The sequence below is a fragment of the Canis lupus genome, chromosome 8, assembly GCF_048164855.1.
Source record: "Canis lupus baileyi chromosome 8, mCanLup2.hap1, whole genome shotgun sequence".
Taxonomy (NCBI): domain Eukaryota; kingdom Metazoa; phylum Chordata; class Mammalia; order Carnivora; family Canidae; genus Canis; species Canis lupus.
The window spans coordinates 44,310,258-44,336,063 of record NC_132845.1 but is presented as its reverse complement, the minus strand read 5'-3'; the positions used below and the strand labels follow the sequence as shown (position 1 = coordinate 44,336,063).

Here is a 25,806-nt window from a genome sequence, read left to right as displayed (position 1 = left end):
TTACTCCGGCAGTTGTGGACGGATGCCCCATCTGCACTGGAACGTGTGAGCCTGAGCCGTGAGGGCGACGGCCAGGGCGGGCCAGAGAAGGCCAGAGAAGGGCAGTTTGGCAGCAGGAGGTCTGGGTGTCCAGGAGCGCAGCGGGGAGGTGCAGGGCAGGGCTGCTCTGGGTCAGGCTGGGAACGTTCCCCCCAGCCAGTGTCTCCCAACCGAGGACAGATGATTTCTGGGGGTGCAGAGGTGAGTATTTTCACTGCAGTGCTGATTTTCAAGGCGTATTAGGAAAAATTACAACCAAGCCCTTGAACCTGTTTAGGGAGAAGGTGAAGTGGGCATTTCTTCAGGGTGAGGGGATTTGTTGAAGGCAGTGCCCAGACCTGCAGGTGTGGGAATCCAGCTCCAGTGAAGAGTGAAGGGTGGGGCGGCTGCGGGAGGGAGCCTGGGGGCCTGGCTGCCCGCCCGAGTGGCCTGATGGGGCCTAGGTCAAGGAGCTGGGAGGGAGGTGGGGAGAAAGCCCTGGGAGAGGAAGTGATTCAAGGCTACCTCTGCCTCACCCAAACCCGCCCCACTGTCCTCTGGAGGAGACACCTGGCAGTGTCCTGCAGATCCTGAGTCACCCCATTTCCTCCCTCTCCCCTCCCTCAGGAGCGCAGGAGGGACTCCCTGGGGGCTTCTCCCTCCAGGAGCCTGGGGCGGGGCAGGGCCGCTCAGGGCCAACCTCTGCTTCTCTCTTGCTCAATGCTTAGCTACTGTGTTGAAACTGCTCGTGGCATCTGTGCCAGGGGAGCAGGGGAGCAGAAGCTGAGGGACTGGCTTCCCCTCTACCCCCCAGCCGTCCTGGGGGTTGGTGCTGTTAGTGCTAGTCTGGCTGGAGGGAGCCCGCTCAGGTTACCTGTGAGGTGGGGGCAGAGGAGCCAATGGGCCGGGATGAACCCGTCCTGAGTCCCTCAGAGTCACGAGCTGGTCAGCTGCAGAGCCGGGATCTGCGCCCCCAGAACCAGTGTGTGTGGGGCTGCAGAGCCTGGCTAAGGGGAGGCCCTGGGTGGGGGTTAGGTTAGACCCGAGGAGAGAGGAACGGGCAGGTGGCTGGGGAAGCCGAGGCCGGGACGCAGGGACGGGGGCAGGTGGGGGCAGGTTGAGGAAATTCTGGCAGCATGGAGGGCGGCCCCAGGGATGGTGAGAGGGGCTCCCTCCGGGGGTGGGCCGCTGAGTGTCTGCAGGCAGCCACCATGGAAACCCGGGGAGGGATGGGCCCAGCCAGGCTACCTTGGGCACCTGCGTGGGGCAGCCCAGGCAGGGCCATCTCCAGTTACAAAGCTTAGGGCAAGTGGGAGTAAGACTCCGTGGTCTTGTTTTGCTGTAACAAGGAGACTCTGGGGGAGGGGTGGATCTTACCCCGTGGACAGGAAGGCGAGGAGCTGTGCCAGCCGGGAGGAGCAGAGCCCACTGCTGCAGAAACCCCAGGAACACCAGAGTGTCCGAAGCAGAGGCCTTCGGATCTGCAAGGGCTGGGTTTTCCTTCCAGAATCTGAGGAGATAGCACAGCTGACCGTCTACGTCCCCATTCACAAGATGGTCACAGAAGGAAAAAGTCATCAGAATGAGAACTAGGAAACAATAAAATCACTTTAATTTGCTGCTTTTCATCGGGAAAGGTCATTACAGTATCATTTGTGAAATTCAAGGAGAAAAGGTACCACTGGGTGGCCGCGTCCTGGGAACCACTGAGCAATGTACACCTCCCCCCACGGGACCCCACGCTAACATAAGCTTGGGGGAGCCAGCTGACGTGGAGATGGAAGCACCCAGTGGGGTGAGGGTGGGGGTGGGGCGGCGGGGGTGCAGACCCCAGCAGGTCAGCCAGCCCGGAGCGGAGGCCGTGCTGGGGCTGGAGTGGACTGAGGGTTTGTGGGTCCTGACGGGTCCAGATTCAGAAAAGCGCTCTGTGAACCGTTTCCTTGGAAAGTGCTCTTCCTCGGGGCCCTGGAGCTGCCTTCCGGCCACAGGGGCCCTGGCTGACCTCCAAGCTGGAGTGAGGGTCGCAGGCGCAGCCACGGCCCCGCTTCTCCGGTCCAAGCCCGGGGGAGGCTGGGGCAGACACACTGGTTCAGGCAACGATGTGCAGAGCCAGTGTGGCTCCTCTGCTCTTAAGCACCAAGGCTCTGACGAGATCCCTGAGACATGCGAGGTCGGGCCCCCGGGGAGGCCGCCAGGGCAGGGGCAGGGCATCCAGGGGCAGGGCCGCTTGCCCATTCCCCACCTGGCTGTTGGTGGCCACGGGCTCCCATGGCGACGGTCGGAGACCCAGCAGGCTCTCCCAGGTGTAGTGACTTCTGAGCTCACCTGTGTGGCAGGCCAGCAGTGGGCTGCGTCCCACCAACTGCTGAGCTCAGTGCTGGCCAGTGGCCTCAGTGCCCTGGGCTTCAAAGTCCCCCAAGCGGATGCTCAGGCAGGAGCTTCACTTCACAAGGCGGTTTGAAGCTCTGTCCTGGGGGGGATGGCTGTAAACAGCTGGTCCTTTCCCAATACCAGATCCCTCTGTTGGTATTGACACGCGGGGTCCAAGCACTCATACCTGTTACATTTTTCACAAGACCCAGGAGGGAGGGCCTGGGCACATTTGCTCTTTCTGTATCGTTCTAGAACAATGGGGAAAGTTCCCCCAAAACCGTGTGTACTGTGATTGCACGTATGGAGGGTCTGACCTCAGGGGCGGGGATGAAATCTGGTTGGAGGTGTTCCTTCGAGCCATTCTTGACTAGTCTGGTGGAGGCCACTCCGTCAGGACAGTGTGGAGGGCCTGGCGTGGGCCAGGGGTGTGGGAGGGAGGGAGGGGTCCTAAGTGTGGCCACCCGTGACCCGTCAGGCCCGTCAGTGGGACGCCCTGCCCTCCCTCAGGTGAGGGACCGTTAGGAGAACAGCTCTTCGCAGATCCTGCGGGTGTCCTCAGGCGCTGTCACCGTGTAGCCCACGGTCCTCGGGTCGGTGAAGATCTCATGGTCATTCCCTCCCTGCAAAGACATGAAGGAGGCGTGGGCCACCGGGCAAACGAGGAACTGGCCCTTCTCCCGGCAGGGACCATGGCTTCAGTTACCTAAGCTCCCAGGAGGGGAACAACATGAGCACAGTCATCACAGGGAGGCTTTCTCACCTTCCCTTGAACTGCAATTTAGCTTGGAACATGTAATTACGCCAAAGAAAGAAATCACGATGCTCTTGTGAAGATCTGTCTCAGGCTTATTTTTCTATAAAGCAAACGCAGCAGGTGACAGCACTCTCTGTGCCACTGTGTTTCAACCGTGCCCAAGCCGTTCTCACCAGTCAGGCAGTGTGGCAGGGCGGACAGCCCACTGCGGCGCTGCCCTGGGAGCACGCTGCGACCTGGACACCCCGGCCTCCGAGCTGATGGCAGCTGCAGGTGACTGCTGCACACTGGGTGCTGCACACTGGGTGGCCAGGGCAACAAAGCAACTGGGTTTGATTTTGATTTGTTTAAAATTTTTAAAAGACCTTCCTTATTTGAGAGAGAGAGAGAGAGAGAGAGAGAGAACATGAGCATGAGCAGGGGAGAGGGAGGACAAGTACACTCCTGCTGAGCGGGGAGCCCGACATGGGGCTTGATCCCAGGACCCCGGGACCTCGACCTGAGCCGAAGGCAGACGCTCACCCACTGAGCCGCCCAGGTGCCATTTGACTCGTTTCAATGGAAAGTTGCTGTGTCTGGTGTGTGGGCCAGGCAGCCTGAGTGTAGACCCTGCTGGTACTGCGGGTCGGGGTTGGGGGTCAGGAACTGTGTGGAAGCCCCCTGCTGCTGGACAGGGGGTAACACGGCACCCCGCCCGCAGTGCCTGCCCCTCAGCTCATGTGGCCCCAGGCTTGTGTAGCATTATTTCCCCCGGGCCACTTCCAGGAGCGGAGGGCAAGGCTGCCTGTGCCAGGCCCCATAGGGGGGGCCCCGGGGTCACGGGTCCTCCAGTCTGTGCCGCACCCCCACCAAAAGCTTCTAGAAAGCCCCTGCTTTTCTTCTTGTGCAATTTCCTGTATTTTTCTCACAAAACTGGTCACTCTAACTCAAAACCTTGGGAAAATCATTTAGTGTATAATATGATTAAAATAATGGATTTTTCTCATTAAGATTCTCTAGGAAAAACCTGACATTCCTGTAAGGGGCTGACGGGGCTGACAGATGGGCTGACAGATGTAGTGATGAGTAGTGATGACGACTGCTCTCACCTTTGTGGGAATAACCCCTCCCCAGGCTTTAGGGGGTGCTGCTGCCTGGGCCCAGCGCGCCAGGAGGAGGAGTCATGTTAGGGAGAGGGGTCATTTCCCAGCACCAATGACGGGGGAGCTGCTGGGGTCCTAACAGGTTCCTGTGCCCTCTGAGCGTCTCATATGCCAGGTGCGACCCCAGCATGTCAATGTGAAACCGGTTCATGTAATTCTCAGAATTAAAGCCAGATTCCTCTCAGGAATAGCTCAGAGGGTAGAAACAATCGCAGAGACCCTAAGAGTATAAACAGACTCGTGCACTCTCCAGAAAAACCACACATCTACCTGGGACACGGTCACTCCCGGTCACTCGCTCACGCTGGCAGGAGGGAGGAGTCTGTATTCACGCAGTAACCCAGGAGGCCTGGCCAGCATCTACTGACTGCCCAGCAAAGGGCAAACAAAACCGAGGTCCCGGCGGCTTTCACAGCTTGCGTTGGGGGCAGGGAGAGAGCAGGAAGCAGAGGGGACAAGCCATGCCCGGGAAGGCGGCTCAGTGGCCCACCAGGCCTGGGAGGTGAGGAGGACTTGGGGTTTTATGTGAAGCTGCCCAGAAGGCTGCAACCTGGGGACATGATCAGATTCACCTTCTGGAGGATGGGTGGGGGGTAGGGTGGGGCATGGGGACGAGGAGCGGGAGCACAACAGGTAGGAGGCTGACAGCCAGCCAGGGTACCAGGGCAGGCGCCCTTTCCCGGGGGAACGAGGGACTGACTCCCAAGCAGGAAGGGGTTGCAGCTGCCGCACCTGCCCCTCCCTGGAGACCTCACCAGGCAGGGACAGGTGTGCACTTAACAGATGCCTTATTTGGCCTCTCCCATGGCCCTCCTGGGGGGGTGGGGTGGTAATGGATGGGAGGGTGAGCTCTTCTGCAGAACCCAATGGCACCAGGTCCAGAGAATGAAAATGAGACCCCACCCCACCCCCTGCCACCACCACCGGGCTGGGCCAGCTCTCCCAGCCCCGTCTCTGCTCAGCAGAGTCAGCAACCCGAGACCTGAATCTCCTCTCCTGCCAGGGGACCTGGTTTCTGTGCCTTGAGGTGCAACGCTGCTCCCTGGGGCTGCACAGAGCTCGAGGTCACATGCCAGAGTCAGAGGGAGGGCAGGAGAAGCAGAAGCACAACACGAAGCCAGAGTGAGGTCCCTTCTCTAGAACTAGGCTTCAGAGAACCAGAAATTCCAAACGCCCGGTTTGCACGGGGACTGCAGGTCACTAGGGTCAGGTAGGGAAGACCCGTTTCTGAGACTCGGCAAAGGGAGCAGAGCTGGAAGGGATGAATGCCAGATTGTGTTACCCGAGAGCCCAGAGGAGAGGCCTGCAGCTCAGTGCCAACAGCCCATTAATATTTAAATCCCTACAAGGCCAAGGTCTGAGGAGAAAACAGAAAAACAGAAGGCAGTGTCCGCCCTGTTCACACAGAGTCCAGTCTCCCAGCCACCCAGCCAGTTTCCGCACACGCTGTGGCCTCCCCGATGATCCTGACGGTGGAGGTGAGGAAGGGAACAGGAATCGAGTGTCCCTGGCCCGTGTGCCCTGCTCGGCAGGAAGCAGGCAGGACCCGCTGGACTTCCCAACACCCATCTGGAGAACAAGTAGACCCCCTCCAGCTCGGAGTCCACTCCTGCCGCGTGTGGACGTTTATCTCCGGTCAGTGTAACAGGATGTATCAAATCCCTAGGTACCAGGGTACAAAGGCCAAAGGGACACGGGCTCTGTCCTCAAAGGCCTGTGGTGGCAATGTTCCCCTGGCTGGGGTGACAGTCACTGCGGGAGCTCTACCAGTACTTCTGGGGCCAGGGTCCCTGGCCACTGTGCCACGGTGGGGAAGCCAATTGGATGTGAGTGCACGCCACGTGACTGGTATAAGGCTGCTTGCTCAACATGTGATCATCAGCTGGGGATGCAAACAGTCTCCACTTTCAAATATATTCAGAAAAATGTATGCTCTTAGATACTGATTTTCCCTAAAAAGAAGTAAATAGTCATGCTAAAAAAAAAAAAAAAAAAAACAAAAAGCCTGGCCCCATGATCATGTCTTGAAAATAATTAGGGGATTCCAGGGTACTTCCAGGATGTGATCCTGTGGCTTACAATCTGGTGACTAAGTGAGCTGGCTTGCTGTCCTGCTGATGCCCCCGGGGCAACCCTCAGGGGCTGGCATGGACGGAGACATCAGCCACTGGACCCAGGGGACTTCCCCAAGGGCCAGCCTCGCTCTAGGGGCCTGAAGCTGGGGTCTCTCTGAAGGAAGAGCTATAGCAGGGGCTGCTGACCACAGATTCTGGTGTCCAGAAGGCAGCTAGGTCAGCGGGGACCCCAACAACCCCCCCCTGCACCTATGGGACCCCTGTCTGGTGTCCTGTTTCCTGTCCTCCCGCGGGGGAGCTGGTGCCAGGCCCTCAGCTCCATTAAATTTCTAACCCGGTCCAACTTACTTTTGTGAACTCTTGGGGAACAGTGGTTTTCCTCTGGGAGTGAGGGACTCCCCCCGCCTCCATGCTTACCTGCGTCTGCCACTAGCCCCACAAGACCTGGGTCTCAGATTTTGCACTGCAACACAGGAGTAGTAGGGCAGGTCTGCTGTGCACAGGACACATTCAGTGCCCTCAGGCCCTTGGGCATCCTGAGAGCGAGTGCGGGAGATACTGGGCACGGCGAGGATGCCCAGGTCATGGCCAATGGCCAACTCTGTCCACAGCTTGGCCAGGAACTCGAGGCTCAACATGTACCACTCACCCTGTAGGCCCCCAACCTCTCAGAGCAATCTTATAGCCCAATCTCATGGGCTTTTTTAAACTTCATTAAAAGCTGCAGACTTGGTAGCAGGCTGGCTCCCCTCCTGGGAGAGGGGAGCTGGGCCCCGGGGAGCCACCCTCCTTCTAGAACCTCCCTTTGCTCCCTGCTGCTTCAGAGGAACCATGGCTCATGGACACACAGGGACGTGTGTGGTCCCACGCTGGCCGCAAGGCTAGATCTGGGTCTTCTGGGATTCAAAGCTGCCTCTTCCTACCAGTCCGACGGGGACCTCTTTTAAGTTTAAAGACCTATCTTTTTTAGCATCTGTGGAAAACCAAGTGTTACATGATTTAATAGCCTTTTGGAGGTGATGTGGGAAAGTGATAAGAGATTTCTGGATGCCACTGGTGCTGACCCTGCACTGCACCCCGCCCTGCCTGCTATGCCAGGCTGCCCGAGGACCAGAGGACATAACGTCTAAGTACCCAGCTCAAAGCCTGACACCGAAGTGCTTTAGGAACTAAACATTTTACTTTTCCTCTTTTTCTCAATTTGACATTTTAAAGCTTTATTTATCAACAGATAGCACATGCATGCAGTTGAAAATTTAAAAACAGGACATAGCGGTAAGTCTCTCTTCCAACCTTGTCCCCAGCCCTCAAGAGGTCTGTCATCTGCTTTTTGGGTCCCTTTATGCGCTTAAAGCAAATGTGAAGAGAGATTACTTCCCCCTCTTAAGCTCACCTATGTAATCCCAGGGATGGTCTCCGTCAGCTGTCTGTATAGCTCAGGGCATCCTGCTATGTGCGTGGGCCCCCGTGACTGGTCAGTCCCTCTCACAGCAACGCAGGCTTTTGCCCAATGCTGCAGCTCTGCGTGTGCCCTTCCCGCGCACAGACAGCTAAATCACGCAAGAGGATCCACTGAGTCAAAAAGTCAATCAGTTGTCAATGTTCATGAAGTGTTAGAATGTTTCCAGGTTCCCACTGCCTTAAAGCCAGGAAGCATTAAGCCAGCAGAAGCTGTCTTGCCAGGGAAGTTGGAAAGGCTGGTGAGGAAGTTGGTCCAGGCAGCTCCCCCAGGGGAAGCCCTGCATAGCAGGGTGGGGTGTGTCTCTCTGTGCCCTTGTTATCCCTTCCCTGCAGCAAAGGGAAGCACTCCACACCAGAGCCCGGAGCCTCGAAGCTGCACTCAGAGCTCTGGGGTTTTCTTGTTTTCTTTCTTTCTTTCTCTTTCTTTTTCTTTCTTTTCTTTCTTTTCTTCTTTTCTTTTCTTTTCTTTTCTTTTCTTTTCTTTTCTTTTCTTTTCTTTTCTTTCTTCCTTTCTTCCTCTCTCTCTCTCTTTTTTTATAAATTTATTTTTTATTTGTGTTGAATTTGCCAACATAGTACTAGAAGTCCTAGCCTCAGCAATCAGACAACAAAAAGAAATAAAAGGCATTCAAATTGGCAAAGAAGAAGCCAAACTCTCCCTCTTCGCCGATGACATGATACTCTACATAGAAAACTCAAAAGACTCCACCCCAAGATTGCTAGAACTCATACAGCAATTTGGTAGTGTGGCAGGATACAAAATCAATGCCCAGAAGTCAGTGGCATTTCTATACACTGAGACTGAAGGAAGAGAAATTAAGGAGTCAATCCCATTTACAATTGCACCCAAAAGCAGAAGGTACCTAGGAATAAACCTAACCAAAGATGTAAAGGATCTATACCCTAAAAACTACAGAACATTTCTGAAAGAAACTGAGGAAGACACAAAGAGATGGAAAAATATTCCATGCTCATGGGTTGGAAGAATTAATATTGTGAAAATGTCAATGTTACCCAGGGCAATTTACACATTTAATACAATCCCTATCAAAATACCATGGACTTTCTTCAGAGAGTTGCAACAAATCATCTTAAGATTTGTGTGGAATCAGATAAGACCCTGAATAGCCAGGGGAATATTAAAAAAGAAAACCAGAGCCGGGGGCTTCACAATGCCAGATTTCAGGTTGTACTACAAAGCTGTGGTCATCAAGACAGTGTGGTACTGGCACAAAAACAGACACACAGATCAATGGAACAGAATAGAGAACCCAGAAATGGGCCCTCAACTTTATGGTCAGCTAATATTCTACAAAGGAGGAAAGACTATCTACTAGAAGAAAGACAGTCTCTTCAATAAATGGTGCTGGGAAAACTGGACATGCACATGCAGAAGAATGAAACTAGACCACTCTCTTTCACCATACACAAAGATAAACTCAAAATGGATGAAAGATCTAAATGTGAGACAAGAATCCATCAGAATCCTAGAGGAGAACACAGGCAACACCCTTTGTGAACTTGGCCACAGCAACTTCTTGCAAGATACATCCCAGAAGGCAAGAGAAACAAAAGCAAAAATGAACTATTGAGACTTCATCAAGATAAGAAGCTTTTGCACAGCAAAAGATACAGTCAACAAAACTCAAAGACAACCTACAGAATGGGAGAAGATATTTGCAAATGACGTATCAGATAAAAGGCTAGTTTCCAAGATCTATAAAGAGCTGGGTTTTCAAAGATCCTGGTTGTTGTGGCTGATGGGCAGGATGTGGCGGGGGTGGGGTGAGGAGGGGAGGGGAGGGCAGGGGGTGGAGGTGCCTTTAGAAAAGCAAAGGCCAAGTCTTTCTTCACCCTGCTTGCTCTCTGGGAAGTTCCAAGCAGGGAAGGGGTGGAGGGGGCTTCGTGTAACACCAGATTCTGCCAGACGGAGGGGGCTGCTAGGCAGGCCTCTAACTAAGCCTGTGGTGCTTGGCAGGGAAATGGCTTTTTTTTTTCCTTAATTAAATTGGCTCCATGCCCAGTGTGGAGCCCAACGCGGGGCTCCAACTTACAACCCTGAGATCAAGAGCTGAGCTGAGATCAAGAGTAGGATGCTTAGCTGACTGGGCCACCCAGGCACCCCTGGGAAATGGCTTGTTACTGACAGCTCTCAGCTCGGATGTTGTTGCCTTGGAAACCAGCAAAAACATTTGCCTTGGTGCAAAGAAAGAAAACTGCTTTCAAAATCTCTATCCCTGACTACAAGAAGTTTAGAGCTAGCGTTTGGATGGCTCTGTGCTTGTTTAAAGGTTTAGACAGCTGGACCATTACTTCCCATTTCCAGGAAGCCACTGACCGACCGCATCAGTGAGAGCAGAGAACCGTCACCACGGTGTCAGCCGCGTCAGCAACCACAGCCCCAGGGCCTCTGCTGGAGAAATGGGTCATACTGGCCCTGGAAATCTTGTTTTCAAATATTTACTAATGTATGTACTGAGAACACAGCAGAAAATAAAATAACGAGCACGCAGAGTCCAGTTTCGGGATCACATACGTGCACAGAGAAAAGCCTCAGAGGCAGATCAGTTGTGACCACAGTGACCCATTTTCTCCCTCGGACTTTCTCTAATGCCCCGTGATGAATGTGTATTAACAATCCCAGGGAAAAAAGAAACCCTCTGTAAATAGTATCCACTTTTAAAAAGTAGGTAAAACTAAAAACCCAACAGAATCAATATGTGGTCTTGTTGCAGTGAAACAGAACAGAACACTCTGTCATGCCCAGATGGAGAACTCCCCAAAGGCGGCATGCATTCTCTGCTGATCTCAAGACCTGCTTTCCATCCTGCAAAGGCCCAGCTGGGGCCTCGGACGGCTGTGCGCACACAGTGTCATCACGAAGGAAGACCTGGGCGCGCCTGCCTGCATAGCTCTCTCCTTGGCCTGCCGGGGCTGGCACGGAGCTGCAAGGGCCCGGCCCTCCCTTGGATCCCACTCATGTGCTTTCTCTAAAGACATCAAAGTCACAAACAGGCTTTTTTCAAAGCATTTCCGCATCTGAATAATTTCACCAAAAGGATGCGGTTGTAAAGCACTTCTCTCTGTCATTAAGAACCAGGCTAGAGAACACACCTCTCGAAAAGCAGCACCATGATGTTTGGGAACTAGAAGAGAATCCTCCCCGCTGGGCCAGAGGAATGGCTGGTTGGACTGGAAAGCCTATGCGCTTGAATAGCAGGTGGTTTGTTCTAGTGCCACCAGCTCTGTCCTGAGCTGTATGACTGTGGGCAAGTTACCAACCCTTTCTGAGTCCTGTTTAATTTTTTAAAGATAATTTATTTAAGAGAGAGAGAGAAAATGTGCACAGGGGGAGGGGCAGAGGGCGATGAGCAGATTCCCCACTGAGTGGGGAGCCCAATGCAGGGCTTGATCCCAGGCCCCAAGATCACATTCTGGGCTGAAATCAAGACTTAGACATTCAACCGATGGAGCCTAGCCCCAGAAACCCCTCCCTTTAAAAAGATTGAGAGTGAGTGCACGCGAGTGGGGTTGGGAATAGAGAGAGAATCTTCAGACACCCTGCTGAACGGGGAGCCCAATGCAGGGTTCAATGCCAGGACCCCAAGATCATGACCTGAGTCGAGATCAAGAGTCAAACGCTTAACTGAATGAGCCACCCGGGCACCCTGGAATCCTGGTTTTATCATTTAGAATGATGGACACGAGACCATACTGATCAGAAGTTCCCTTCATGCTAGAAGACTGTAGGCGGTGACCTTGCTGAAAGGCAGGCAGGTCCACCAGAGAAACCTTAGTGGAGGGCAAGTACTCTGCAGTGGATGAGAGACCAGAGGGATAAAAAACTCTGAATCTGTAGCACCTAGGACACACCTGCTGGGAGCAGGACAGCCATAAGGCCTGACCCAGGACCGCTGATGGCAAGGTAAGTCCCATCACTTCACATGGCGGCATGCCCGGGGCCAGGCAGGGGTGTCTGGTCCGAGCCCCCTCTCGGAGCCCACCTGTCCTAAGGAGAACTCCGTCCTGCTGCCACGGTGGCTCTGGGGGAAATCCCTCCTTCAGTTTTCCTACTGGCGCTGGCTTTTGACACAGCTCTGTTCTCAGCCCTACTTCAGATTCAGTCAGTCTGGGACTTGGGACTTCCGACAGGGACAGTTCCCTAAACAGTGTGGGTCATGCCCACCTCTAAACAATCCCTGGGGTTGTCTCTTGAATTTCACACCAAGACTCCCCACCTTCCTATTATTTAGGACACCTTGTGCTCAACTCATAATCAATACCCTGGGGGGAAAAACACAGTGGAAACACGACGTAAAAATGGCCAAGGGCTCTTTGAAAGGCACAGAGGACCAGACAGCAGCACTGAGGGATGTGGCCTCAAAGTGATCTCCTGATCTCCACCTCTGCCTCCAGGGAGGTGTCTGATGTCTGAGCAGGGAGGGAGGGAGGCTTCGTTGCATCTCTCCCAGGACAGAAGCCCCTGCTCAGTGTGAGCTGGGCCAGTGCCGACCACAAGGGGGGGGGTTAAGGCCCACTGGTCCATGTCCCCCTCTCCAGCCCAAACTGAACAATCCACCTCCAACACACACTCCTGTACTCACAGGCATGGTTTTGTCCCCGAAAAAATAGATGGTCTTGTAGCCGTCATTTTCCACGTGTCTCAGGCAATACCTCTTGTCCCAGCCATCAGGAAAGACGTCAATGCTGATCTGGCCTCCTGCAGAGATGGGGTGGGGGGATGGGAGGGGGAGGACAGAGAAGCTAAAGGTGGGAAGGAGGCCAAGGTCGCTAAAAGACCACGCAGTCTACTTTTGGGCAACTGGAAGGCCCAGGTGGATTATTAATACCCTTGTTTGCTACTCATGTTACTTTAGTGGCGGGTTCTAGAAATTAACGTGGCAGTGCTTTTTCCCAACATTATTTCAACCTGAAATCAAAAAGTGAGACACACTGCCAGCTCAGAACAAGGAATGCATTTGCGTTCAACTGCTGCATCAAATGCGTGGGTCTTAATGAAGCAGGCTGGTGAAAAATGGGGTAACAGCTTCACTTAGCTGGGCCGCCTCGAGCTTTAACATGCTCTGGTTCTTGGAGGATGCTGCCTAGAAGCAGGCTGCATGCAGTGCGTCCTGGGAAACCCACGTGGAAGGTCACTGGCAGGCAGCTTTTGGTGGTGAGGAAAGCCTCTGAGAGCTGTGGCAAGCAGATGTTCACCTCACAGTTCAAGAACACCTGAAAATCTACCCACTGGTCTATCAGACACAATCCCCTTGCACTTCCAGTTTTCCTCCAACTATATACTTAGTAGAGGTGGTAAAACGAGAGGGCTTTAAGTAATGACTCATCTGTGCCGCCAGAAATCCGTTTGCTTCAAGCATATGACAATGTTTTCGACCAACAGCTGAGTCTGAGACGCCAGCGCGGCGGGAAGAATTGTCGGACACTGGAAATATTCGCACGCTGGCTTGCTGTTGTAGATAAAACCTTTGTGGACTCAGACTAAGTCCCCTTTCCTTCCAGGGCCTCAGTTTCTTGACCTATAAGACCAACCCAACTGACTGCTAAGGTTCTCTGCTGCTCACGCCTCCTGAGATTCCAGAATCTATTCAGCCTAGCACTCTTCTGGGCCAAGAGGAGAGGTGCGGGAGGAGGGATCCTGTCGGGTGAGAAGTTAAAACCAAACCCAGCAGCCTGGGCCAGTCTCCACGAGGGCTGACCACACAGGGGAGCTTGCCTCTGGAACCCCCTTGCCCACCCTCACGCTGGGCACAGTCCAGTTTCAAGAGCTCACTGGCCCACAACAAACCCCTGGCAAACAGTTCCCGAAGCCCGAAACCCGCCCAAGTGCACGATACCTATGGAGAACGTGACACCTTTTCCTGCAAACTCTTTCCGCAGGTCTGCTACAAACTTCTGTCTTATGTTTTCTTTCTGAGAAAAACAAAGAGATACCGCTTATCTACCACGTGGCAGTTCAGAAAGCACCCTTCAACGACGGGCCACCAGGCTGCACATCTTCTCTCCATAGACCCAGGCTGGTCTGAGGGACTCACTTTATCAAGTTCATGAAACTCAATGCGTTCTTCTTGGCTGCAGCTTCTCCCAATGGGGGACACGTTCAACATCCCGTTTCGGAACTCAATGAAAGTGCCCCTAGAGAGGAAAGGGGACGGGCCCGGAGATACATTACTTATGGGGGCGACATTATAGATGGATAAACTTCCAGGAGGCAGGGGCTGGTGTGATGGACACTTCACGGGGTTGTGCTCAGCCACGTGGGGCCGAGCTGAATTGAGGTTAGATTTCAAAGATGAAGCATGAAAAAGGAATGTCATCCTCATTCAAAATGATTTACACTGGGGATCCCTGGGTGGCGCAGTGGTTTGGCGCCTGCCTTTGGCCCAGGGCGCAATCCTGGAGACCCGGGATCGAATCCCACATCGGGCTTCCGGTGCATGGAGCCTGCTTCTCCCTCTGCCTATGTCTCTGCCTCTCTCTCTTTCTCTCTCTGTGACTATCATAAATAAATAAAAAAAAAAAAAAAAAAAAAAGATTTAAAAAATAAAAAATAAAAAAAAAACAAAATGATTTACACTGTTAAAATGACTATTTTTGACTACATTGGCTTAAATAAAACATGATTAAAATTAATTTCCAGTGATCCTTTCTTTTTTTTTTAAGATTTTATTTATGTATTCGTGAGAGACAGAGAGAGAGAGAGAGAGAGAGAGAGAGAGAGAGAGAGAGAGAGAAGCAAAAGCAGGCTCCACGCAGGGAGCCCAATGTGGGACTCGATCCCGGGACTCCAGAATCACACCCTAGGCCGAAGGCAAGCACTAAACTGCTTGAGCCACCCAGGGATCCCCCATTTTCTGTTTTTTTTTTTAATGTAGAAAACTTAAAATTGCACATGTGGTCGTTACTGCTGTTGGATAGTGAATTTTGTCGTTAATAAAGAGCTATGAAATGATTACCATCTCTCAAGTGCCCTGAGGAGTCTGAAAATTCGTGCGCCCAACACTCTCGCTAGTGACCTCTTGAACACAGCGATCTGACCAGAGCTATGGGGAAAATGCTCCGAGGGCCGCCCTACCAGCCTCAGAAATCACTAAGGAAACATCCTGTGGCCAGCTGCTACTAAATGGCTGATCTGATCACAGAAAATGAGAATAGCTTAACGGTTTTTTAGTTACTTTGAATAAAGATGTTTAAAAAAAAAAAATCCCCCCCCCACCGTGTTTCCAGTTTGAATCTCAAAACAGTTTTTTAAAAACCCAAATGACTGCGAGCTACCGATCCTTATGATGCAATTAAAGTGTTTTGTGACTGTGTGCTCAGAGGTATCTCCTAGTTCTAAACGCTGATGCCTGTGAACCTCTGAAACCCTTTCCCTGGGCCCTGTCTTCCACGCCCAGCCCTGATCTCAAGCCACCAGCCACCTGTAAATACTGGGGACACACGTGCAGTATTGAGCTGAGGGACTGCTTCAAGGCCAAAGTGGCCTCGGGCGAGGTGTGACTCTGGGTGCCTCTCGGAGCCTCACAAAGGCAGTCTTTCTGGTCACCTCTAGAGTCTTGAGAAAATCAAATGTCCCAGTTTTTGTTAACTGGGAAGCCATGGATACTCGTCAGGTAAAAATAAAAGCAGCAAAATCTCAATGGCTGGATCCTTCCCAGGGCTGCACACAAATTGCACAGAAGCAAATGATACAACAACGTGTGTGCATGAGATGCTTTTTCAAGAATCCCGCGCCTGGGACGTCCTGGAGTGGGTACAGAGCAGCCCTGTGCCCTCTACCTTCTATAGGTACCCTAGTGATTATTCCTAGGGGTGACCCTAGGGCCGCAGGTCCTAAACTGTCAGAAAAAGAGCTCGATGATTTCTCCCCGACTCAAGGATGCAGTATCACTCTCATTTCCAAGGGAGGCTGCTGCATTTTAGAAAGGGTTCTATTCTCAAAAACCAGGGTTAAGGCAGTTTATCAAGTGTTCAATTCCTCCCTGAAGATCTAGACTCACCTGAAGCCTTGCTGCCCCTGCGTAACCTACATGGGGTGTTCAGTGAGGGCTGCTAAGAGGTGTACACAAGTGCTGATCCAGTTGGGTCTCAGCTCTGCCTCCCGAATTTGGGGGGGTGTCTCATGCTAATGTGAAATTAAAGCTCTACACACCGGTCTGTCTCCCTTACTAGGATGATAATCTCTTTGAGGAAGGGATAGACTTAGACTTTTAAAAAATTTTTTTAGCCTCCATTCATGCTTAACCCAAAGAAAAGACTGAATTGGATGGGGGTGGAAGACACTATGTTTTCACTTTTTCCCGTGGGGACTTCCCGACATATGTAAGAAGTATACAGCCTAGGATAATGAAACCCCCACCTGCCATTACCCAGCTGCAGCCAGGACTGACTCCGGGTCTAGCCTGGCTCATCTATAGCTCCCACATTTGAGATTTGAAAACGGATGCCCCTGACCCCAAGTGGAGGTTCTGGTAGTCTTGAGCAGTCTCGAGAATGTACGTCCTGAAATTCAGCTGCCACTTAAAACATATTTCTTCCCTCCTCTTTAAGGTGTTACATGTTAAGGGGCAGAAAACGGAGAAGAAAATGAAAGTATTTCCAAGTAGCCACCTGTAACCTCACCACCGGGAAATAGCCACTGTTAGAGCTCATGGGTTCATCTGCCCATCTTTTGACCGTGGGCACGAACGGACATTATTGTTGTTCATACATCAAAATGGGAATCAACAGCGAGAGGTGGGTCCCCAAATCAGATGCTTACGGAGGTCAGAACAAGGGGGGGCTGGGAAAGATGGGGGGAATGGGGGTGGGGGCGTGCACCGCTTAGCTGACTACTGCCGTGTTGAATGGGCATTGAGCTGCCAGGTCAGAGGCTACTGAAGCCAGAAGTGCAGGTACTCTACAGGGTGAAACCAGACTTTCAAAGGAAGCAATTAATGCAGATTTCATTTCGCACCTTGGGCCCAGCAAACAGGGCCGCGCATGGGCCTCCAGGCGGGCTCCTGGGTCTGGGGCTCATGCTGCTTTTCACACTGCTGTTTTATAGGCCTTCCCCCAGATCCACAGCCTCCGAAAGCGTCTGGTTTCCGACTCCCATCATGTGGAAATGCCGTCACTTACGTGATCATTTTCCACTAGAAGGTTTCCAGGAATTCCTCACTAAGCACGGGGCCCAGGACTTACACTAGCACAAAGCCAGCGAATGACACTACTCTACCTGCTGGTGCTGCGTCTTGGCTAAAAGCAAAAACCCACCTCTTCTTCGGGAGTTTAATTTTCGCAATGTAGCTCAGGCAGTAGTTGATTAAATCTTGGATTAGGGCCTCACCCAGGTGACCTTGAATGTTCTAGACAAAGAAAATACTGGGGTTACTTGATTCAGGGGGAGGCGTTTTCAGAATAACTTTAGAGCAAAGCCAGGTCTTCAGCCACTATTGGCCGAGGGTCACCCGGCTGCTGTGGCGGCCAGGGTGACACGCCCCACTCCCTTTCTCCTTTTCCTGCTTGAAAACAGAAGACAAACCACAAAGGGCTTTCATTAAAGCATTTTCTGCTTCATTACTCAAGATTTTTGTGCTCATTATCTTTCAAATACTTCATGAAAGGCCCAAAGAGTTTATTATTGCTGCTTTTATTCAATTAAAACATCTACAGACGCTGACAGAAAATGTAGTTGTTCCACTTAGGCTTTCTCTCATGTCTGAGTAGAACGATCTTATTACTAATGAGACCCACACAGCACCTCTTAAAAATGCTTGTTGTGAGGCAGCCTGCCCTAGTCTCTGCCAGCATAAGAGAAAAATCAGATTAAGTATCCTTAAAAAACAGTTAAAAAATTTGACAATTTTGAAAACGCGATAGTCACATGGTTCGACATTCAAGATGTAAAAAAAAGAATACAGGGTGGAGATTCACTCCTTCCCCTGCTCCTCACCTCCCAGAAGCATCCAATGTCAAATATCTTTTTAGAAAACATTTTAACAATAGTATATAGTCCTCTGGATACTTGAGAGCCTACCTGTTTACACAAGAGTTTCCCATCTTTGTACGCTACCAGGCCATTTTCGGGAAACACATAATCATATTTTTTAACCACTGCAACCAAAACAAAAGAAAAGTTAGTGTGTGAGGAACTGCAGCCAGAGCTGCTATTTCTGGATTAACACGCATCACCAATAACATTGCTGAACTCCAGTAAGAACTGTGAAATATCTTGTCTTAACAGATTGGGAGGGTAGGACAAGCACCTTAAAATAATTTTTTTTTTTTAAGACTCTTAACTACAAGTGTGCAAGATGGTGGCCAGGCTGCAAAATGGAGACTTGGTGGCCGGCCCCTCACGTCTCTGCCTTCAGCCCTCTGCACCTGGAGAGGAAGATGGGACCTAAGGATGGCCCCCCCAGCCTCCCTGCGGGTCCGCCTCACCAGGGCAGCACTGAGAATGCACAGGTTCCCAGGCTTTGCTCTCAGGCTTTCTGAATCAGAACATGCAGGGGCTAGGCTAAAAATAAAAACCTAAAAAAAGATTCTTTTTTAAAAAATTAAAAACAAGGTCTTTAGGTGATTCTTACATGTAGCCAGATTTGGAGCCCACTCACATGAATCTAAATGGGTTCCCAAATATCAGTTGCTTGCGAAAATGCAGATTCCCAGGTTTCCTGTATTGGGTGGGACCCTCACATCTGGATTTTCACAAGTTCCTCAGGTGATTCTGATATAGCTGAATCTTCTACTTTCTTCTAGCTCGTGAACAGTTTTGTTGTTTTGACTTACAGTCTTTGAAATCTACAGATAACGCCCTACCCTGAAATAAAACCTCTCTGAGCCTCTGGTTAAAAATATGGCCAGAGGCAGAAGGGGCCGTTGGGTCCTAGTAACAGGATTTCCAGGGCTTAACATGCCCCATTATGTTGTTTCTAGTGTTTCTAAGTAGAGTATCTTCAAGGAAGATTAAGTGTGAGCAGAACAAAGAGTTTTAAAGAGAATGTATTGATTGTGCTCAGAGTAACTAATCCAATAAAAACAGCTTACCCAGATCTGGACTGTAAGATATTATAGTTAAAACACCGGTTCTCTACTGGGGGTGATTTTGTTACCCCAGAGAACACATGGTAAAGTCTGGGGACATTTCTGGTTGTCATACTGCAGGGGAGGTGCTCCTGGCATCACGTGGGTGGAGGCCAGGGGTGCTGCTGAACATCCTACAGTAGGCAGAACGGCCTCCGACGACAGAGAACGATCTGGCCCAAAACGTCAACAGTGTCCACAAGAATGATCAACTCATCTACGCTCCACCCTCCAGTGCTTACAGGCCAGAAACCCTGGAGGCACAAGAGAAGCAATCTATAGTCTGTGTAGTTTCAAGAAAAACGGGTAACCAGACAGTTTCCAACAAGCAGAGTGCTGTGCTGGCAGGACTGTGCATTACAAGGTCCTGGGTGGAGCTGCTAAAACACTCCCAGGCCCTGGAGACCTCAGAATCTGCAGCAAAGGGGTCCTGTGCTGAGGATTCTGGTTCAATAGGTAGGGGACCAGCCCAGGTGACTCCTGGTTAGGGAATTCTGGGAAATACTGTGTTAGGGCAACGGAGAGGAGGCCCCTAGACCTGGAGTGCACCTCCACCCCTGGGTGAGGATGGTCAGGAGATTGGGCCTGAGCTGAGCTAGGAGAGTGGATGGGGCAACAGGAAGTATTCCAGGTGGTGACACACACACTCAAACTTCTGGGGGACCCTGGCTGTGTGTCTGAGTACCAAGTGGTTCACCACCAACTCCAGAAAGTTACCTCTAAGATTAAGAACAGAGGAAAGAGAAAGCAGAGAGAATGTCTGCCCAAACCAGTGAGCAGGAAGCCTGCCACACGGGAGGAGGGCTCAGGGCGGCCCATGATCCTTAATGGCCACAGGCCCTACTGTCCTCACAGGAAGCTGTAATCAACAACGTAGAGTTTACTTACCATCATTTCCCAGCTGCTCCTGCACTTTCTCAAAGTCTGACCCGCCTACTACTCCAATTTTGATCCTCTGCCTCAAGTTTTGTAGAAAGCCATCCATTTCTTCGGTGATTTTCTACAAAAAGGAACGTAAAAAATCCTGAGCTGTAAAGTAACCGGGAGACTAAAACTGTAACAGTGACACAACCCTGACTTTCACGCGTGCCAGTTCAGGCTCTAGATCCGTATAGTAGGTTCAAATATTATAGTTGTCATTTGGGGACATCAACTTTTTACCAGTAGAAAATGTGTTAAATTTTATTTATTTTTACCTAGCTTAAAACATGCAAGCGATCTATTAACAGCTGTTGTGTGCTGCTCCTCTCTACCTTCATATACCTGTCCAAATGCACAAAAATATAAATAGGTCTTATTTCCTGAAACACAAGTGGCCTCATTCCATGTCTTGAGCAGTGAGCTGTGGTGACCATTCTATGCTGATACACACACATCTGGAGCATTCCTCTCAAATGCTATGCTGTATTCCACTTACGGATTTAAGTTGCTGATTTTATTTTATTTTTAAAAAATATTTTATTTATTTATTCTTGAGAGAGAGAGAGAGAGGCGCGCAGAGACACAGGCAGAGGGAGAAGCAGGCTCCCTGTGGGGAGCCGACGCAGGACTCTATCCCAGGACCTTGGAATCATGACCTGAGCCAAAGGCAGACCCTCAACCACTGAGTCACCCAGGTGTTGTCACTTTTTTTTTTTTTTTTTTTTAAAGATTTGACAGAGTGGGAGCAAGCAGCAGACTCCTCACTGAGCAGGGTCAATTTTGAATGAACTGACTTTTTTTTTTTAAGATTTTATTTATTAATGAGAGACAGAGAGAGAGAGAGGCAGAGACACAGGCAGAGGGAGAAGCAGGTTCCCTGTAGGGAGCCTGATGCGGGACTCAATCCCAGGACTCCAAGATCACGCCCTAGGCCAAAGGCAGACGCTTAACCACTCAGCCACCCAGGGATCCCCAAGTTGCTGATTTTTTTTCTCAGGGGGAGGGTCGGGGGTCCGGAGAGGGGGCAGGGTGCAGCGGGCGGGGGGGGGGGGGGGGGGCGGGGCGGCTGCCGGGCGGGGGCACCTTGGCTTGGGAGGGAGGGGCGATGGACTTGCCCAAGTTGCTGATTTTAAAACAAAATGTGGTAAGTTTAAAGAGGACGTTCAGAATTGATTTGTTATAATCATACCAAACTGGGACGCCTGGGTGTCTCGGTTAAGCGTTTGGGTTTGGCTCAGGTCATGATTTCAGGGTCCTGGGACCGAGCCCATGCCGGGTTCTTTGTTCAGCGGGGAGTCAGCTTCTCCCTCTCCCTCTGTGCTCTCTCTCCAATAAATAATCTTAAAAAAGGATTAATCATACAAAACTAAAAATAAGTACAAGAGTAAGATCACTAGATTTTTTTTTTAGCCTCTCATAAAAGAAAAGCTCCTATCAATAGTGGTCTCGATGGTATAATTTTACGCTAAAGTCCAAACTGTGCACTAATTCAAAAGAAATTATGAACATGACAAGATATCCCTGTATTAATCCCAGTTTGTTTTTTACGGTTATTGTTACTTTTAGCAATGTGAATTATACATTCACATGGGGAATACTTAATCTTTTTTTTAAAGATTTATTTATTTATTTATCTATCTATCTATTTATTTATTTATGATAGACATAGAGAGAGAGAAGCAGAGACACAGGAAGGAGAAGCAGGCTCCATGCCGGGAGCCCGACGCGGGACTTGATCCCGGGTCCCCAAGTTCGCGCTCTGGGCCAAAGGCAGGTGCTAAACCACTGAGCCACCCAGGGATCCACCCCCCCAACCTTTTTTTGAGAGAGAGAATCTTAAGTAGGCGCCATGCCCAGTGCATAGCCCGAGGCAGGGCTTGATCTCACAACCCTGAATGATCTGAGCTAAAATCAAGAGTAGGATACTTAACTGACTGAGCCACCCAGATGCCCTACTTTATTAATATTTTTAGAGTAAACTCTACCCTTAACATGGGGCTTGAACTCATGACCCCGAGATCAAGAGTCACATGCTCCACTGACTGAGCCAGCCGGGTAGCCCTCACACGAGGTATCTTTAGAAGTGAAGTGAGCAGAAATTAAAAACAAAAACACAACTTCAATATGTAAACATCTAGAGTGCAATCTTCTTAAAAAAAAAAATGTTTTAGAGTAACACAAACATAGAATAAAACTGCACAAAAAGGCTTATAACAGAGCAATCTTTTCTACATCTTCCAGTGGAATCTTGACCTAGCAGATAAAATCGAGGAGTGCACCGGCAGCCTCTATGAATCAATGACCGTGAAAATGGGTCCCAGAGGCCCCAGAGTGGCTTACTCACACCTGACGTCAGGATGGCCGGATGCGGGGAAGACTCCTGACGTTAGAATGGCCGGAAGTGGGGAAGAGTCTCTGGATTGCAAAACACTAAAAATGCAATATTTCCATTTTTAAGCAGAACCCAAAGCTGCAATTTATCTTTTTTTTTTTTTTTTAAGATTTTCTATTTATTTATTCATGAGATACAGAGAGAGAAGCAGAGACACAGGCAGAGGGAGAAGCACGCTCCATGCAGGGAGCCCAATGTGGGACTCGATCCCAGGACCCACAATGATGACCTGAGCCAAAGGTAGATGCTCAACCGCTGAGCCACCGAGGCATCCCTGCAATTTATTTCATCTGAACCCCTGTGCACTGAGGAGCTCTGTGGTATTGTGACCATCAAACGTGTCTGCAATGTGTGTGGGTCAGAAGGCACCTCTTCATTTCCAAGTGGCAGCAAAAATTTTTTGACAGGAAAGAAGACCCAGCTGCTTGTGAGCACAACAGAGCATCTAAACTATCCACTGCAGGGAGATCTTTAGAGCAAAATAGTCACACATCAAAGTTGTTGTGACAGTCCCAAACAACTCCTGTGTTGGTAATCACAAGGAATTCTTTATAAAGCATCCTGGACAAAAAGGGAAACGAAGAAAGTTCCACAAACTTGAAACTGAGGTCAAAGAATGTTAAAAATTCACCTTCTGAAGGTGAATTTCGGCCTTTTACAGAAAATGTTTGCCAACTGCTGGACTGGGGCATTAAATCATATGTAGGAATGGATGACAATCTCTGTCAGTGGTGATAATGGCACTACGGTCATCATGATGCCTTCAAGAAATGCAGGCTCAAATACTCAGGGGTGAAGCACCATGATGACCGTGGCTTTGGAAGCGATACAGCGGAAGAAAAAGGTGGAGAGAAAGTTAATGTCATTTGTTACTGAATTTAAGTGGGGGCGATATGGTTGTTCTGCATACTACGTTCTCCATGATTCTGTACTTCTGACATTTTTAAACATTTTTATTTATTTTAGTTTTTTAAGATTTTATTTTCAAGTGATCTCTACACCCAACACACGGCTCCAACTTACGATCCTGAGATCAAGAGTCACATGCTCTATTGGGTGATCTAGCCAGGCGCCCCTGTGTGTTTGAAATTTTTATGATATAAAGATAAAAACAATTCACTCAAGCTTTATGACTGCTTCTTTTCGCAGCCTTTTGTTCTAAGTCTCAACAGCTTTTTGGAGGGAATGGCATTTCTTAGGAAAAGTGCTCGGCACAAGAATATTCTACTAAAATAGTGAGATGTGTGAAGCTGTGGACTCTGTTCTACTTGTATTTTACCCCTGTTTATACTGTATCGTGTTTCAGCACCTGCAAGATAACCCATTCTTCCACTTCCGGATTGTAATACGCTTATCAGTGTTTGAGAACGTATGTATTGGGGGGTGAGGGGGAAAGGCTGTGTAATGAATAGCCCTGTTGCTAAAATAATTTTATTTTTTACCTGGAACACCCAGCACACAGAAACAATCTCCTTTCTTTAAGTTAGACTTTTTTTTTTTTCAGTATTAAAATTGTTTGCTGCAAAGAGTATCACGTTTCAAATGTGTTAAGGAAATGCGTCGCAGGTTTCTTTGCTATTTCATACTTCCTGCTTATCTATCCTGATTCCCTCTGGGAGACCTAAGCACCTTCCGGAAATGGCATAACCAGCAGCCAGCGCAGCTTCCATCTGAGAGCGGTGGCAGATAATGGCCAACTTAGCAAATAACAACGCCCAGTGGCCCAGAGGCTTGTACCAGATGGGCTGTGAGAAATCAAGGTCACAGTTTCACAGAGTCTCGGGTTCCTTATGTTTAAAAGGGTAAAGGAGATTAATCTGTGGGATGAAAGAAGGAGAAAGGGTGAGAAGGTCCAATGGTGTCAAGTAAAAAGGTCTGGAATGTGAACCCTAGACCATTACAGCCCATGGGCCAAAGTGAGCAGCTGTTTGTTTTTATAACAAATAAATCAGGGGGATCCCTGGGTGGTGCAGCAGTTTAGCGCCTGCCTTCAGCCCAGGGCATGGTCCTGGAGTCCTGGGATCGAGTCCCACGTTGGGCTCCCTGCATGGAGCCTGCCTCTCCTCTCTCATGAATAAATAAATAAAATATTTAAAAAATATTTTTTTCAAGTCCTGATGTGGGACTTGAATCTGGGACCCCAGGTTCAGGCCCTGGGCTGAAGGCAGGCGCCAAACCGCTGAGCCACCCAGGCGTCCCTAAATAAAGTTCTAACACATCCATGCTGTGTCTACATCAGGTCTACAGCTGCTTTTGCATTAAAGGTGAGCAGTTACTACAGACCACGTAGTCGGCAAACACAATAATTTTTTGCTATCTGGCCCTTCACAAACAAGGAATTGCTGACTCTGGCTCCAGATAGCCAAGGGCTTCTAACCGTCCACAGGTGCGAGCCGGCCAATGCCTCTGAAGCAGAAAAGGCCTTTGAATAACTTGGCAGTTGAATGTGGTTAGGAGCGACACTGAACCTGTGGCTCAGGAAGGCCAAACGGAAAAGAAAAAAAAAGGGAAGGCCAAACGAGGGCACCTGGGTGGCTCAGTGGTGGAGCACCTGCCTTCAGCTCAGGTCCTGGGACGGAGTCCCGCATCGGCTTCCCCAGCAGGGAGCCTGCTTCTCCCTCTGCCTGCGTCTCTGTCTCTCTCATGAACGGATAAATAAAATCTTAAAGAGGAAAACGAAAGGCAAGGCGATGTCATGTAAAGTCCCACGTATTTGGTGCAGAAACGCGTGGAGCACACCGGCGCCACCCTCTGGCCAAAATGAAGAGAGCGGGGAGAGGCTGCGAAGGCCGTGAGGTCACTCGGGTCGGGTGGCAAGTCTGCGGCTCAGGGACCAGCTCCCCCGCCAGGGCTGGTGTGAGCCTGAGCTTCGCCGCAAAGGTCGACCTCGGCCGAGACCCGGGCGTGGGAAGCCAGCTCCCGAGAGTCGAAGGAGGCTCTCAGCGGGCGGCGTGAGGAAAGCCCAGGTCCCCTCCATCACTCGCGCCGGAGTGGGGTGGGGAAGGGTCGCGGCGGCGGCAGCGCTCACGGACTGTTACGGAGCACAGCCTGCTGCGCCCCAGAGACTCTTCCTGAATTTATTCCATTTCATGCGAGAGCCCCGCCCGGCACCGGGAAGGTCCCCACGTGGAGCCGTGGATGCTGAGACTCAGAGGTTAAGCGACGTGCTGTCAACAGGGTCCAGCTCAGACAGCTCGCAGGCGACAGGGCGGAGGGCGGGACGCCGCTAGCGGCTGGGGGCGCTGACTTGGGCTCGAATGCAGCGCGGCGGGGAGAGAGTCCGGAGCTGCCTTTTCCAACCCCAGCCACTTTTTTTTTTTTTTTTTTTGCATTCGAGGGCTTTCCGGCCCCCGTCCCGTGTCTCCGAGCACCCTGGGGCTCTGCACCCCGCCGGGCGCCGCCTCACCTGCCGCGGGGCCGTCAGCGTCCCGTCCACGTCGAAGAGGCACAGCGCCGAGCCGGACGCCGCCATGTCCCCGCCTTCCATCCGGGACTCGTCGGCAACCCGGAACTTCCGGGTTCGGCCCCTTCCTCCCCGCGCCGCGGGGCACGCTGGGAGGAGGATGATTTTTTTTTTTTTTT

At 50.8% G+C, this 25,806-nt stretch overlaps 1 protein-coding gene and 1 long non-coding RNA gene across 3 annotated transcripts; one reads left to right on the top strand and one right to left on the bottom strand.

The window, feature by feature from the left end:
• Positions 1–1,608: 1,608 nt before the first annotated feature.
• On the bottom strand, positions 1,609–25,788 carry PMM2 (phosphomannomutase 2). 2 transcript variants are annotated; one of them, XM_072835746.1, is made up of 8 exons: positions 25,631–25,788; positions 19,800–19,911; positions 17,863–17,939; positions 17,100–17,191; positions 13,880–13,979; positions 13,682–13,757; positions 12,428–12,543; positions 1,609–3,011 (listed from the first exon to the last, which is right to left on the bottom strand). In XM_072835746.1, the coding sequence occupies exons 1-8, from the start codon at positions 25,709–25,711 to the stop codon at positions 2,910–2,912; spliced, it is 756 nt and encodes a 251-aa protein (XP_072691847.1). In that variant the 5' UTR covers positions 25,712–25,788; the 3' UTR covers positions 1,609–2,909. The 2 variants fall into 2 exon arrangements, with proteins under 2 accessions (XP_072691847.1, XP_072691848.1); XM_072835747.1 differs by lacking the exon at positions 1,609–3,011 and adding an exon at positions 7,553–8,410.
• LOC140638422 (uncharacterized) lies at positions 3,329–7,931 on the top strand. The gene is made up of 2 exons (XR_012035464.1): positions 3,329–4,789; positions 5,695–7,931. It is a non-coding gene; the product is annotated as an uncharacterized lncRNA (long non-coding RNA).
• Positions 25,789–25,806: the final 18 nt, after the last annotated feature.